Consider the following 14,322-nt stretch of genomic DNA (forward strand, 5'->3'; position numbering starts at 1 on the left):
GTATTTTAACCTAATTTTTTTGTAAATCTCTCACCAACACATACGTGAATTTTTTCTTATAACAACTCTTTTTTAGCAAGTCTGAAAATCATTTGTGGATTTTTAAGTAATTATCTGAACGTTCTTAAATATCTTTTATTTAAGATTATTGATATTTATCTTCAACCTAACTGTTTAAGATGCTAATCAGTAAAATCAACATCAATATCAATATTAATATAATTTATTAAAAAACAATATTGATTAATTAATTAACGAATAATATAAATACAGGCCTTGGAGACCAAACTCAGTTCCGTTCTGTCCTATTCCTCTTTTCTTCCTTTCTCAAATTCTCTGTTCTTCACAACCAGCACCGAGTCACAGACTCACCGATCTTCCGATCCTCTTTCGTCTTGGTTTATGAGGTATCTATCTTCCTTCTCTTTCTTCTCTTCTTCGTACTTTCTCTTTTCTCGTTTCTTGTTTTGCATTTCACCGATCTAAACCACCGCATCGCGACCCCTTTATCAATTTCCCTCTACGCCTTTTATGGTAAAAATATTAGATCAACAATTTTTGTTGTTGTTCCTCGCGATTTAGCAGATCCATAGCCTATTTCCGATTTCCTTTTAGGAAATTTGTATCAATTTACCTTTTCACCATTTGCCCTAACGCCGTCCGATCTACCCTCACCGATTCGATTTCTAGCCATTTTTTTTCATTTTATTAAATTATTGTTGTTACTCGCATCTAGATAAGGATCAAAATTATTTCGGTTGCTAATTCTGATTTTTTTTTTTGCAGCTCGAAGGAGAGACCCACTCTTGGGTGAGTTTCGTTCTTTTTTGGCTGGATTATCTTGTTTTCTTGGTTTCTTGTTTTCTTGTTTTATTCTTTATGTTGCATGGCTGAGATAGGTTATGTTCTATTAATGCTGCATGGACTATGCTTGTGTAGTATGTGAACTATGCTTATATGACATGCCTTCAAGTGAAGGAAAATGATATTAATCTTGTAATATTCAAAATCATTTTTTTTTTTTGGATTTTCTTGCCTTCTTGTTCCTTCCCTACATCCTTAGCACGTCCCCAAAACCCTTTTGAGAGCCTGGAAGTAAAATATTTGTTGAACTAAAAGTGAGAGTTTTATTTATTTATTTATTTTATTTTAGTGCTACCTTCACGACCTTTTGTGTTGTCGTTCAATTGATTCGGATGCTCTTGCATTTCTAATATACTCTCCCACTGCACGAAAAATAAACAAAGCAATTTTTTTTTGCTTAAGATGCTTTATAACTTTTGCAGCTAGCGAGGTCTTGGTTATTTTCATCTTAATAAACTGTACTTTAGTTATTTACAATGATATAGCTATTCCATGTAACACGTATTGTTCTTATGTTTTTTTTCCATTTTTGCAAGTCTGTGTTGGGTTACTTATCCTTTTCTTGTTTATCTCCATCCCCAGTGGCACGCGGATTAAGACCCGCAAACGGAATATTGCAGCGCCCCTGGACCCTGCAGCATTCTCGGATGCAGTGGTCCAGATTTATTTGGATAATGCTGGTGATCTGGTAATGTTATAGGTGCATTTACAGTCTTCATTTGGGTTTTGTCTGCATTGCATACACACTGTCTTGCTATGATTTAGTCATACAACTGATGTAGTAATTTGTGCACGCAGGAACTTATTGCTAAGAGCATTGAATCTTCAGACCTTAACTTCTCAAGATACGGTGACACCTTTTTTGAGGCAAGCTTCCTAAACCAACAGAAAACCTCTGTTCTCTCATTGTTGATTTCAGTACCATGCATCTTTTGAGCTATTTGGAAATCTTTTTACTTTGGATTTTTATTACAGTGAATTGGATGCATAATTCGAGGAATTATGACATTCATTCGTTGACGATATCTGTAACTATAATCGTGTGGCTTGTTTAGATACTGTCTACTTTACGAAAACTTTCTCATTGTGTGCGCTTACACATAAATTTTATTTTTTGCTTTGCTCTTTCTATGGGAAGGGAGGAGATTTGGACTTTTGCTGCCACTGATCCAAGGCACTGTTATTATTGGATCCATGTCCTGATATTTTTATTAAATAATTTTTTGGATATTCTATTTACTAGAGCATTATTGCAATCATTATATTGTTACAATGTTCTTCATGCATTCTGATTTTTTAGTGTCCGTTGATTTATTTCATATACAAATGTTCTTCATGCTTAATTTTGTATCACTTTAGGTTGTTTTCACTGGGGGTCGTACACAACCTGGAACTACCAAGCCTGATGAAGGGGACCGCCATCCTTACTCCATAATAGAGTGTGAGCCTAAGCGTGAAGTCATCCTACCATCTGTAATCTATATACAAAAGATTTTGAGGCGAAGGCCATTTCTCATCAAGAACCTTGAAAATGTCATGCGAAGATTCCTCCAGTCATTGGAGCTTTTCGAGGAAAATGAGAGGAAGAAGTTGGCAATCTTCACAGCCCTTGCATTCTCCCAGAAGCTGTCTGGTCTCCCACCAGAAACTGTTCTCCAACCACTGCTTAAAGATAACCTTGTGGCCAAAGGGCTAGTTCTGTCATTTATGACTGACTTCTTTAAGGAGTATCTGATTGACAATAGCCTTGATGATCTTATTTCAATTCTGAAACGGGGAAAAGTAGAGGATAATCTTTTGGACTTTTTCCCCCCTACAAAAAGATCCAATGAAGCTTTCTCTGAGCATTTCAGGTCTTATATCTATATAGAAATAATATGCTTTACAATTATTGCTGCTTACATCATTGTTTGTGTTACTTGTACTGGCGATTGGATTCTATTCTATTTTACTTTTGGCAGTTCCAACAGCCTTGATCATCTCATTTTTGTGAACAACTTCTTTTGCAGAATACTAATGCACTCAGATCAATCTTAGTGTACTGTTTTTGCTGAATATAATATTTTAAAGTACTGTCTTTTCATTATTGTCTTTAGTATATGACCTTAGTAGGGTTTAATTACTAAGGGTTGCAAGTCTTCCTAACATTTTAAAGGACAGCATGTCTTTTCATTATTCCTGGGTTTTGTTAAACATTCAAGCTTTAGCATAGCACATGCTGTATTTTTTCTTTTTACGAGAGAAATGGAGTTTAATAGACTGCATAAGGTCTGAATTACAGCCTTACAATACTAGTGGCCAATTACCAATTTTGTTATCTGAAGTGTGTAATTATAGTTCCTGAATCTGCTGAAGCATGTTGCCATGTATATTGAGTTTTTTTAATCAGTTTAAAATTCTTGGAGGATTGATTGTGCTATTTTCATTTAATTTTTCTGACATTTAGCTTGATGTTAAGATAGGCCAGTGCACTGTGTTTTATCATTCCCTAATGTTCTGTTATCTACTATGAAAACTTATATATTGTTCACAACGTTTTTAGCAAGGAAGGACTGGTGGCCTTGGTTGAATATAATGAAAAGAAAATTTTCGAGGTGAAATTGAAGGAAATGAAGGCTGCTTTAACAACACAGATAACAGAGGAGGCTGATACCTCTGAAGTCATTGAGACAGTGAAGTTGCGGGTTAGGGATGCTAAATTGCCAGACATTGAGGTGGTGCGGGTAGTGTGGGATGTTTTAATGGATGCTGTTCAGTGGTCAGGGAAAAATCAGCAACAGAATGCAAACGCAGCCCTCCGACAGGTTTCCTTTAGATATTTTTCATCTATGCCAATGTTGTATTTGCATGGTTGAAAATTTTCATGTCTGTTATTTGGGACCCTGTGGACTCATGTTGATGGGGTTTTTAAAGTTCTTGTATTATGGCGGTGGTAAACTGAATAGGTTTTTCTTTCTAGAATCTGTATGTTAGTTATTTACCTGTCTTTTAATTTTGAACTTGAGACTCGTGTGAACTTTCATTGTCTAGTTTCAAAGAACTGCTGATGAGCCGATGGATTTGTGTAATTACAGGCTAGCTGGGTACTGCTAACATGTTCTTAGTATTGGATATGCTGTTATCGGATAGTTTAAAGAGATGCACAGTTGGATTTGTTTTAATTATATAAACTTTTATTGAGCATATTTGACATGTAACTTTATATCAAGCAAACAACTCGAATTACATTTTATGCTTGACTTTATCTGAGTAAAAGTTGTTGACGACACCCTGTATTCATGAAGGTAAAAACTTGGGCAGAACTGTTGAATACATTCTGTACCAGTGGGAAACTTGAGCTGGAACTGATGTACAAAGTACAAATGCAATGCTATGAGGATGCTAAACTTATGAAGCTGTTTCCTGAGATTGTTAGATCTCTCTATGACCAGGATGTACTGGCTGAAGATACAATTCTTCATTGGTTCCGAAAAGGAACAAACCCTAAGGGCAGGTATGCAATTTTTCCGAGGGCACGTATCGCGTTAAGATAGTAATTTATTGGTTCCTCCTTATGATGTGTGTAGATTTTCCTGCCACCATACGTGTTGTGTTGCTTACTACTGCTGAACTGGTACAGGCAAACCTTTGTGAAGGCGCTGGAACCCTTTGTTAATTGGCTGGAGGAGGCTGAAGAGGAGGAGTAAGTGTGATGTGGAGGTTCAGGGCCGAAGATAGCACCTTGTCTTCAGCTCTTGTACCATTAATTAAGATATTAGCACGTATTGCCCCAAGTTCGATTCTTCGTAGTGGTACTGTTAGCCTATTTTCTTTATGTTGTGTTTGACTATGCTTCATTGTACCCATGGGGACATATCACTGTGCCTGCGCCACTCTGATATGTTATACGGGTGCATTACTGTATCTTGAGTGGTCGTTTCAATAATGGGTGTACTGTCCCTGTTAACTTATCGTTTCTTCAAATCATTAATGCAGCCGTTGGACGTTGAAACTTTCTCCTGGTTTGCTTATTACCTTTTAATTCAACATTCATGTGTTTTCTATTTTGTTTAAGGGAAGGAGGAAAAAAGACAATGTTTTAATTGATATCCAACTGTTATATTGTAAATGTGTTTGCTATCTATTTTTTTTCCCGTTTGTTTGGCTGGTATCACGTTCTAGTTAATTAAATACTCAGTTTTGACCTGTACTTTTTGGGTTGAAGTTTTTCATCATCTAATATCTATCAAGGATACATAGACGCAAATAGTTTTAGATTTAAGTAATTTATTTGAAAGTTAATCCACGCGTATTTTGAAAGTTATTTTCCTCCTTTTGTGTAAAAATTAAGCTTCTTAGTAACCCTGTCAATATGGATAGGTAAAAAAGAAAAAATTGAAAGGTATTTCAACACGCAAAACAATATTAATATTGAGTTTGATGCGATGAATCTAATGGAATAATGGATTTTATCTTAATGTCTCGCGTCAAAATCACAGATACTTATGTAGGCAGTTTCACGTACATAATGTAAAACAATTAATCGATCCCAGTTTCACGTACTTATAAGTAGTATTTGTCCGAATTTCAAGTATTAGGATCTATTTATTGTTAAATGAATTAGAAATAATAATAATAATAATAATAATAATATAATAATAATAAAAAAAAGAGGTGAAAAAGGTAGATGATGGATGCATGGTGTTGATAGGTTGTAGAGTGATTTGGGTTTTGGAGGCATAGCGGTTAACAGGATCCAAACCCAAACATCACTACCTTCCTCATGTCGGTCACCGAAGTCTAAATCTAAGCGAACGAAACAACTCACTGTTCAAAAATGGCCCTGTCATGTCTCACTCTCAGCGCAAACCCTTCTTCAATGATCTGGAAATGCAAAGCGTCCCTTCCCACCTCACCACACGCGCTCGACGCCACCTACATCCGACGCGCCGCCCACCTCGCCGACAAATCCGCCGGCTTCACTTCCCCCCACCCCAACTTTGGCTGCGTCATCCTCTCACCCGCCGGCCACGTCGCTGGTGAGGGCTACCTCTACGCTCAGGGTACCGCAGCTGCGGAGGTCCAGGCCGTCGACGCCGCGGGCGAACGCTGCCGAGGCGCCACGGCATACCTGAACATGGAGCCCGGCGACTGCCACGGCGACCACAGTGCCGTGTCTGCTATGATCCAGGTTCTTCTTTGCCTTTCTTCTGTCTGTTACCGAACCCGCCTGTGTGTCTTATATTGTTGATGTTGTTGTTGCTCACGAATACGATGTTGTCTGGGCTCTAGTTTGTGTTTTGTAGTTGATAAATGATCCTACCCTGTCTGTGAAACCAAACTAGGGAGGGGTCAAAAGAGTTGTGATTGGAATGAGGCATCCCCTGCAACATCTCCGTGGCAATGCTGTGCGTGCACTCAGAAATCAAGGACTGCATGTTGATGTTCTTGGAGAGGATCTCACTGGTAATCTCGTTGAGGTGTGTCCATGCTTCAATACCTTGTGCTTTTTGTTTCAATCTAACAATAAAAGCAACATAGCTCGACCAAGTATCTTAATCAACTGACACAGTTGTTCTAGCTTAGTCAATGGTATTAATTTCAAGTTCCGAATTTGAGTCCCAAGCATGCAACCGCGTAGAAGTCTTGGACGGGGAGCTTTGTTGCTCGTAATAGTCTTATTTTGATCCAACAGGAGGACCTCTTGTGAAGAATATATGTGGTCTCATACAAAGAAAAAAAAACTATGTAATGTTTAGGTTTTTTTGTTAGACTTGTGTGATCGATTGATTTTTTTTATTCTATGCATGCATTGTTCTGTTCCATTTGCAGGATGCACAGAAAGAGTGTCTTCTTGTCAACGCACCTTTGATTTGTAGAGCTGCTTCTCGTGTTCCCTTTTCTGTTCTCAAGTATGCTATGACCCTTGATGGTGAGATTGATTTGCCCTTACTTGAAAGAAGTAAGTCAAACATTGATGTTTGTATTTGTCTGGTTAATTTTTACCCTCCTTTTGATGCTGCAGGAAAAATTGCAGCTAGCAGTGGCCATGCGTCATGGATAAGCAGCAAGCAGTCTAGAAATCTGGTGTTTGAGCTACGAGGTAGAAGCGATGCTGTTATTGTGGGAGGAAATACCGTTCGAAGGGACAGTGGGTATCATTATTATTGTCTTCAAATTTCTCTGAATTTGAATTTTCATAGCTTACCTCCTTTGAAACTCAATCAGATCCAAGACTAACAGCGAGACATGGAGGAGGGCATATGCCAATGCGCATTGTGATGACCCAGACTCTTGATCTTCCAGAGGAAGCAAACCTATGGGACATGTCGGAGGTTTCTACCATAGTCGTAACACAAAGGGGTGCAAGGAGGAGTTTCCAGAAGCTGCTTGCATCTAAAGGAGTTGAGGTTGTGGAGTTTGACATATTAACTCCCCGAGAAGTTATGGAGTATTTCCATGATCGTGGTTATCTTTCAATTTTATGGGAATGTGGAGGAACATTGGCGGCTTCAGCTATTTCATCTGGAGTAATTCACAAGGTGTTGTTCATACTTTCGTTTTCTTCTACTTTGAGAAAAATTTAAGTTCTACTTATTAGCATAGTTGGATACTTTTCAATGGTTAGTACTTGTTTTCTGCTATATAATAGATTATAGGCTAAAAATAGATAGGCAACAGAAGGGTTCACTGAATGCTTTCCTATGTTTTGATCGTCAAGCCAGATAATCAGTAATACCATATTTCTTGGCCTTTTGAGAGTGGGAAGTGCATAACTATTGAGCTAAAAGTAATTTTCTATATGCTTAACTTGATCATAATAGTTACTTGTTTTTCTTGCAACTTGACAAAATGAAAAATAAAATTCTATTAGCATTAAAAGTATAGACAAGAATGAAAAAAATCTTTGATATGGGATGACCCCCCTTCATGTCTGTCTAAATTTTCTCGTTCTTTGTTGTACTTCTATAGTCATTATTTTGTTTCTGCAAGGGGGTTTCTATTATGAATATTCTGCTACCTTTACCAAATTTTCTATTGGTTTAGATGGATGCACTTATCGCCAATTCCTATTAGAACTTATTTGATGTAATTAGCTTATCCTGTTTTTTGACTATTTTTATGATATGTTGGACACTGGTGATATTTATGCTCTTCAGGTTTATGCTTTTGTTGCTCCTAAAATTATTGGTGGAAAGAATGCACCATCTCCTGTGGGAGATCTTGGGATGGTTGAGATGACACAGGCTTTAAATCTAATTGATGTTTGCTACGACCAGGTTAGTAGGAGTCCTTTTGTCTTTCCTTTGTAAGTACTGGGTTTTGTTACCCTTTCATTCAGAAGATACATGCTTTGATCTAAAGTTGGAAAACTTTATGTGATATCTGTAGCATTGGATATTTTATACGAAGTGATTTCCCAACTGAGTTGCCTTGGTCTTGATATTTAATGTATAATGTCTTTACATTTCTTTGAAGAGGTTGTTTTACTAGATACTGTAATGCAGGTTGGACCCGACATGCTTATTAGTGGATTTCTTCAGCCCTTACCCGATGTGATACCCGTAATCCCATCACGTGATGAAACTTTTGTTGTTGATCCTACTGTCTCACCATATGAGTCAAGTATCATATTTTTCTATAAAACATGGGATCTTTACGGTGCATTGTCAAATTTCTCTCCTCATCCCATTCAAATACATGATGAAGACGGTGACTGTGTGACTTGGTTGAGTGTTGAGCATTACTACCAGGTACTTGATTTTTTTTATTAGTTCTGTTTTCCTTTGCTGTTTTGTGGTAATTCTTATACATATAATTCAATGCATAGGCACACAAGTTTGTTGGGGTGGATGATCCTATAGCACAAGATTGTGTTGAAAGGATTAAATCTGCAAAAAGTCCAGAAGAAGCTGCAAGAATTGGACGGTCAATGCAAAAGCAGAAACCTGATCTGGTATATTCGTCTGTGGTTTTCAAACTTTTCTCAAGCTCTTAATCGGATCTTGACCTACTGGCTCATGGACTTGATTGACAACAATATTTCCTTTCTGGATTGTGTCACTAATCTATTCTCTCAAAAGCTTATTGTTTGGTTGGAGGGAAATGGCGGGAGGGAGAGGGGTTGTTGAAAGATAGCTTGATTGATGAAGATAGTTGATGGGAGAGGATTGGAAATAAAGGGGCCAAAATCTCTCCCCTTTCACTTCTGTATTCTCTCCCAATATTGGGCAGATTGGGGAGGGAATAATACTAAAAGCTTGTAAACTTTGTTGACTAGATTATCCTTAGTTTAAATTTGTGAACTTAATGATTTTACTAGTAAATAACCACATGCATTAACTGATGTCACTGTGTCCAAATTATGTATGCTGATTTGGTTCCTTTCCCTTTTCCTTGTAAGAGGCCTGAACCTTTCTTTTTTATTGGGCACACAGATAAGATCTGACTGGGAGAACATAAAGATCGATGTGATGTACAAGGCACTGAAGTGCAAGTTCTCAATCTACCCGCATTTGAAAACTTTGCTGCTATCCACTGCTGGTTCTGTTCTAGTTGAGGCTTCACCACATGATCTGTTTTGGGGTGGAGGGCGAGAGGGAGAGGGCTTAAATTATCTCGGAAGATTGTTGATGAAATTAAGATCAGAGTTTCTTGGGGAGTCTTCATCATCAACTGAGACCCCTAGTTTAACTGTATAGTATTTTCAAAGAGAAGAGTAACAGTATTTAATATATAACTACCAAAACTGTTTGTCGTGTCACATCTTGTTAGTTTATTGATCAAGCCTTCTGTTTTGCTTAAGGGGGACTTTCATCCAAGTCTTCAATAATGTTATATGTTGTTTTTTTTTTCTCTCTTTTTGACCTGTCTTCCTTAATTGCACTTTGCTTACTAATCTATTTCTCAAGTTTGGTCTCTTGTTTTTTTCTCTGAAATTAGGTGCTTCATTTCTTTCATGTCAATGTGAAACAGAGTTTTCATATGGGTATTTTCATTACATATTGAATGCCAAATTAACAAATGGGTAAAAAATGCACAACCAAAAGATTGGGAGATCAAATTTGCACATAAATAAGTAAATCAAATTCGAAAAATACAAGTAGCAGATAGATTAATGCTTTGTTTGGATTGAAGTTGAACTGGAGAGGGAAAGAAAGAAGAAAGGTGAAGTTTTTTTTTTAAAAAAAATATTCTGCTTTTATGGGGATCACCCAATCCAAACACAGTGAAAAAGTATTATTAAGCGACTTTTGGGTTTGAAGAAAATGTCTGCAATTATATATGTGGATTATGATTGCTATTATTGGCAGCATGAAGAGGCCCTAGATGGGTCAGCCAGAGATACTGTAGAATAAAATATTGCCCAAAGTGATAGGAACATGACTTGGAAGTTTTTCAACCCTATCAAACTCCCTCTAAATAATTTTCTAAGTGGATCTCCTTGCCAACTATGAAAAGAACACAATTGAAGTAAACTGATTGAAAGCCATAGAACGTAGTTGTTCTTTATGATGAGGGATAGATAGATAGATAGAGAGTGACGACATTTCAGAAAGGGCAAAAAGCTGGTGTCTGTCATAGTGCTCCTCAGATATTGAAGTGAGAGTACTAACTCCCAAGGTAACGGGAAGTGTCATTGATTGATGTGAATGTTTACTCAATCATAGCAGTGACGGGTCTAAGCAGCAACCACTACTTCCTGCATTTATTTTCTCAGTCACGCAAACTTCAACCAATTTCAGTCATAAAAGCCAAACTGTCCCTTTGTGTTTCTGTAGAACCAGGATCTAAATTTTTAAGCCTATATAGCAGCTGCAAATTCGGCTTCTCTGATATTGAATTTTCAATCTATTTTTGTTGTTGGGATTACAAGATCTATTCCAAATTTAGTTTTTTGGATTGTGTTTTAAAGGGGATTTAACAAGCCCAAACGTTATATAGTTATATTCTGATTTGTTATCGCGAAATGTTCGGTCAATTTCTGATGGAGACAAATGAAAAAAGATATATCAAAACTTCCATCGAATTCGGCTTTTCAGAAAGTGAATTTTAAGTGGGTTTCATTATTGATGATACAAAAAAATAAGTAGAAAATTTGATTTACTATAGGGTTTGATATCATGAGTGTTAACTTGAGTGAATTTAGTTTACACCGATTGATTTATTACATGTTGAATTAAACATGAGTTAGTTTAAAGTGACTTATATTTTACAAGTTAATTTTTTTTAACTCAACTTGATTTATTATAGGTGGATTCAATTAAAGATGACTTGTTGTTTTGATTTATTATATTTTTATTACAATTGACTTGATTTACTTTTTTAATAACTATATATAAATTGTTTATTTATTTCATTAAACATTATTATAAAGTTATATTTAAATTAAAATGTCGGCTTATATAATTTAACAAATAAATAAATTAAACACTCAAATTATTTAAATATTATTAAATAATATTATATTAGTTAATCTATAATTAGAAACGGGAAACAATTATAATAAAATACCTATAAAAAATGGTAAAAAAACTAATAGAGTTGTTAGTGGGTTAGTGTTAATTTATCTTCAGTTTTGTCTTGAATTCGTTTAATTAAATGGTTACGTAATTTGAATTCAATTTAATTCATAGTAAACAATTATAATAAAATATTTGTAAAAAATGGTAAAAAGTTAATAAAAGATTGTTCTAGATAAATTAGGGCAATTTATATTCAATTTGATTCAAACTTATTTAATTTGTTAGTTAAGTGAATAAGATTCAATTTGATTTATAGTAAACTTATTTAATTTTTTGAAACTCAATCTAATTTGAATTTATAGTTAACTGAGTTGACTTATATTGAAATCCAATTGACCATTTCTATTTCTATTTGATAATAATATGAAAAAAAAAACTTAAGAGGAATTTATTCATGTATTTAAAAATGGTATTATTGGTGGAAAAAATTCACTAGTATAGAAGAAAAGAAAAGAACATAGGATAGTGATAAAGTATGATTGATTAGTTTTTGTTGGATTATCTAATTTTGTGAAGAATAAAAGGTAAATTTATTTATGATGTGAAAATATAATAATATATGTTTACATGGTAGAGAGAGTTTGTAAATTGAAGCGTGTAGAAATGTTGTTGGCGGAGGAAGACGATAGATATGTGGTGTGCAACACGTACACGTTTAAACAAAATCCTTTCTCCTTTTTTTATCTTTGCTTTCCCTTCATTTCCAACCTTTAAATAATATATTCATTTACTGCTGCTTAACAATTCAATAACTTTCACACACCATATTCTCATGTGGCTAAGAATTTTTTTTTTTTAAATTGTTCTTAAATTAATCTTGAAATAAGTAACGAGATTTTAACGCCAATTTAATTACTGGTTTTCAAAAATATTAATTATATTTATAAAATTAGTAGTCTTGTATTCATGTTTTTATTAGAATAATATTTATTTTCAGAGAATAATAAATCAAATAATAAATAATAATTGATATATAAAACTACTTAGTTAGATTTAGTTATAATATATTTAAATAAATATAAGTTTAATTATTTTTTATTAACAGACTTGTTAAACCACATTTTTTAATATATTTATTAAATAGTTTAATTATTTTCTTTGGTTTAGTTACATTGTATCAAGTTCCTGTAACATTTTAAAAAAATTTCAATTTCAGTCGGTTAAAAAGTTTTAATTTTGTTCAAAGTTGATAAAATTTGTTTCTATCTTTCGTTAAATAGGCATAAACGACATTAACTGTTTTTTTCTCTCTTTTATGTTGTTTTGTCTCCCTTTTTTTCTTGTCCATGCTAACTTTAATATGATTTGTTTTGATAGTGTAAATCCGTTCTTTAATATATTTATTAATGAATAATAATTAATATATAAATACTTATATTTAGTTATAATATATTTAAATAAACATAAATTAAATTACTTTAGTTAATAATAGACTTATTAAACCACATTCTTTAGTATATTTATTAAATTAAATAAAAACATAAGTGAATATTTACCGCATCTTATTAAGTATTCATACCTTATTAAAGTATTCACATGTTACATTCATAAGATCCTTGTAATATTTTAGAATCTTTAATATTGCTATATGATAAAATAAAGTAGCTATGGTAGTTGGTTTGTGGCCATTGGCTGATTTATGAGTCCATCCATCATCTTTAACATTTTCTTTTTTTCCATCTCTTTAGGATTAAAGGTTTGTTAAAGATAAAATTCCAAGATAAATATTTATGGGATTTCATAATATGATTTATCTAATATTGTATTCTTAATTTCTAATGAATTTAGTTTTAAATAATTAAAGTTTTATTTTTATTATTTTAAAAATACTTTTTGAAGAATTTGTTCGAACATATTTGTAAAATCGTTGGTAGCTTATTCCGTAAGTAATTTAAACAAATAATTCATAAGTATGGAAGCATCAAACTTAAAAAAAGAGAGGAGAAATTGTATTTATTTTACTTCAGATTGTATTAAATGATACTCACATTAATCCTCTTTAATATTTTGATAAAATAATACTTACAAATGTTGTTTTTTAATAGATATTTATCTTATTTTCAAAATAACTTGAATTATGCATGTCTATGATTATTTTTTTACTTGATTTCTGGTTTTGAATAGCCATATTTTCCTTTGAGGAAGCATACATACAAGTTGGATTCGAAAAAGTGTATTTTATTTTATTGTTTTAAATTGGATAGATAATTTTGGTTTATAATTGTATCACTAGGCCAGACGTCTACAGTTGACTAAAACACGCTACTCTTCGGTTTGTCATCGAAGGTTCGGCGCACCAAAACGGACGCTCACACGTCCGAGATCACACAACCTTACCCTCGTTTTCTGGATACACTAGGAGGTCGGCCGGTCATGCCGCTTGCTACATATGCCGCCTATAGGGGTCGGCTAGTTCAAAAGCCAACCTTTGGGAGGCCGGCCGGCCATACCGCTAATTAACCAGGTTTAAGGTAAGTTGAGGTTAAAAGCTATTTTGCTGAATTTGGGCCGTGATTAACTTTTCACTAATCCCAAGCCATAGCGAAAACTATAAATACAGATCTAGGGTGAGTGGTAGATAGGTTGTATTTACTGCACATTTATTACTGTTCGATAGAAAAACGTCATTGCTCTCAACTGATTTTGGCATCGGAGAATCTTTCGCAGGTCTTCCACCCGCAGACTGAAAAGGAAATTGAGGAGCGAGTACGGAGGACCGGACACACGAAGTACGAGCAGAAGAGGACGTGGAGACATAGGACGACACAACCCTTCACATCTGAAACAATAATTAAATAAACTTTTATGAAATTCAATAAATTGTTAGTTTTGCATAGTTTGTAAGTGGGGGAAAATTTCGTTCATTGAAATCTCTTTTAGTGAATAAATGATTTTCCGAGTTCTACCTCCTTAACCAATGAAGTGCTCACACAATAAATGCACTAATCACTTT

The 14,322-nt window shown here is 34.5% G+C and overlaps 2 protein-coding genes across 3 annotated transcripts; both read left to right on the forward strand.

Annotated features, from left to right (window-relative positions):
• The first annotated feature begins 276 nt into the window (after positions 1–276).
• LOC124826469 (uncharacterized) lies at positions 277–4,860 on the forward strand. Its single transcript, XM_047299296.2, has 8 exons — positions 277–407; positions 787–810; positions 1,447–1,552; positions 1,663–1,731; positions 2,224–2,717; positions 3,407–3,668; positions 4,149–4,357; positions 4,484–4,860. The coding sequence occupies exons 1-8, from the start codon at positions 403–405 to the stop codon at positions 4,548–4,550; spliced, it is 1,236 nt and encodes a 411-aa protein (XP_047155252.1). The 5' UTR covers positions 277–402; the 3' UTR covers positions 4,551–4,860.
• A 686-nt stretch (positions 4,861–5,546) lies between these two features.
• On the forward strand, positions 5,547–9,703 carry LOC124826463 (cytidine/deoxycytidylate deaminase family protein). 2 transcript variants are annotated; one of them, XM_088111825.1, is made up of 9 exons: positions 5,547–6,034; positions 6,189–6,323; positions 6,676–6,775; positions 6,869–6,946; positions 7,072–7,385; positions 8,004–8,123; positions 8,352–8,597; positions 8,675–8,800; positions 9,282–9,703. In XM_088111825.1, the coding sequence occupies exons 1-9, from the start codon at positions 5,681–5,683 to the stop codon at positions 9,543–9,545; spliced, it is 1,737 nt and encodes a 578-aa protein (XP_087967951.1). In that variant the 5' UTR covers positions 5,547–5,680; the 3' UTR covers positions 9,546–9,703. The 2 variants fall into 2 exon arrangements, with proteins under 2 accessions (XP_087967951.1, XP_047155245.1); XM_047299289.2 differs by having other exon boundaries at positions 5,548–6,034; positions 6,869–6,994.
• The last annotated feature ends 4,619 nt before the right edge of the window (positions 9,704–14,322 follow it).

The sequence above is a fragment of the Vigna umbellata genome, chromosome 4 (genome assembly GCF_029865625.1).
Source record: "Vigna umbellata cultivar VRB3 chromosome 4, Vumbellata_1.0, whole genome shotgun sequence".
NCBI lineage: Eukaryota > Viridiplantae > Streptophyta > Magnoliopsida > Fabales > Fabaceae > Vigna > Vigna umbellata.

Coding starts and splice junctions, on each gene's coding strand:
- LOC124826469 (XM_047299296.2), top strand. Junction 3,669..4,148: donor CAAACGCAGCCCTCCGACAG/GTTTCCTTTAGA, acceptor GTATTCATGAAG/GTAAAAACTTGGGCAGAACT. Junction 4,358..4,483: donor GGAACAAACCCTAAGGGCAG/GTATGCAATTTT, acceptor GAACTGGTACAG/GCAAACCTTTGTGAAGGCGC.
- LOC124826463 (XM_047299289.2), top strand. CDS start 5,681: ATGGCCCTGTCATGTCTCACTCTCAGCGCAAACCCTTCTTCAATGATC. Junction 6,035..6,188: donor CCGTGTCTGCTATGATCCAG/GTTCTTCTTTGC, acceptor AAACCAAACTAG/GGAGGGGTCAAAAGAGTTGT. Junction 6,776..6,868: donor GTATGCTATGACCCTTGATG/GTGAGATTGATT, acceptor TTGATGCTGCAG/GAAAAATTGCAGCTAGCAGT.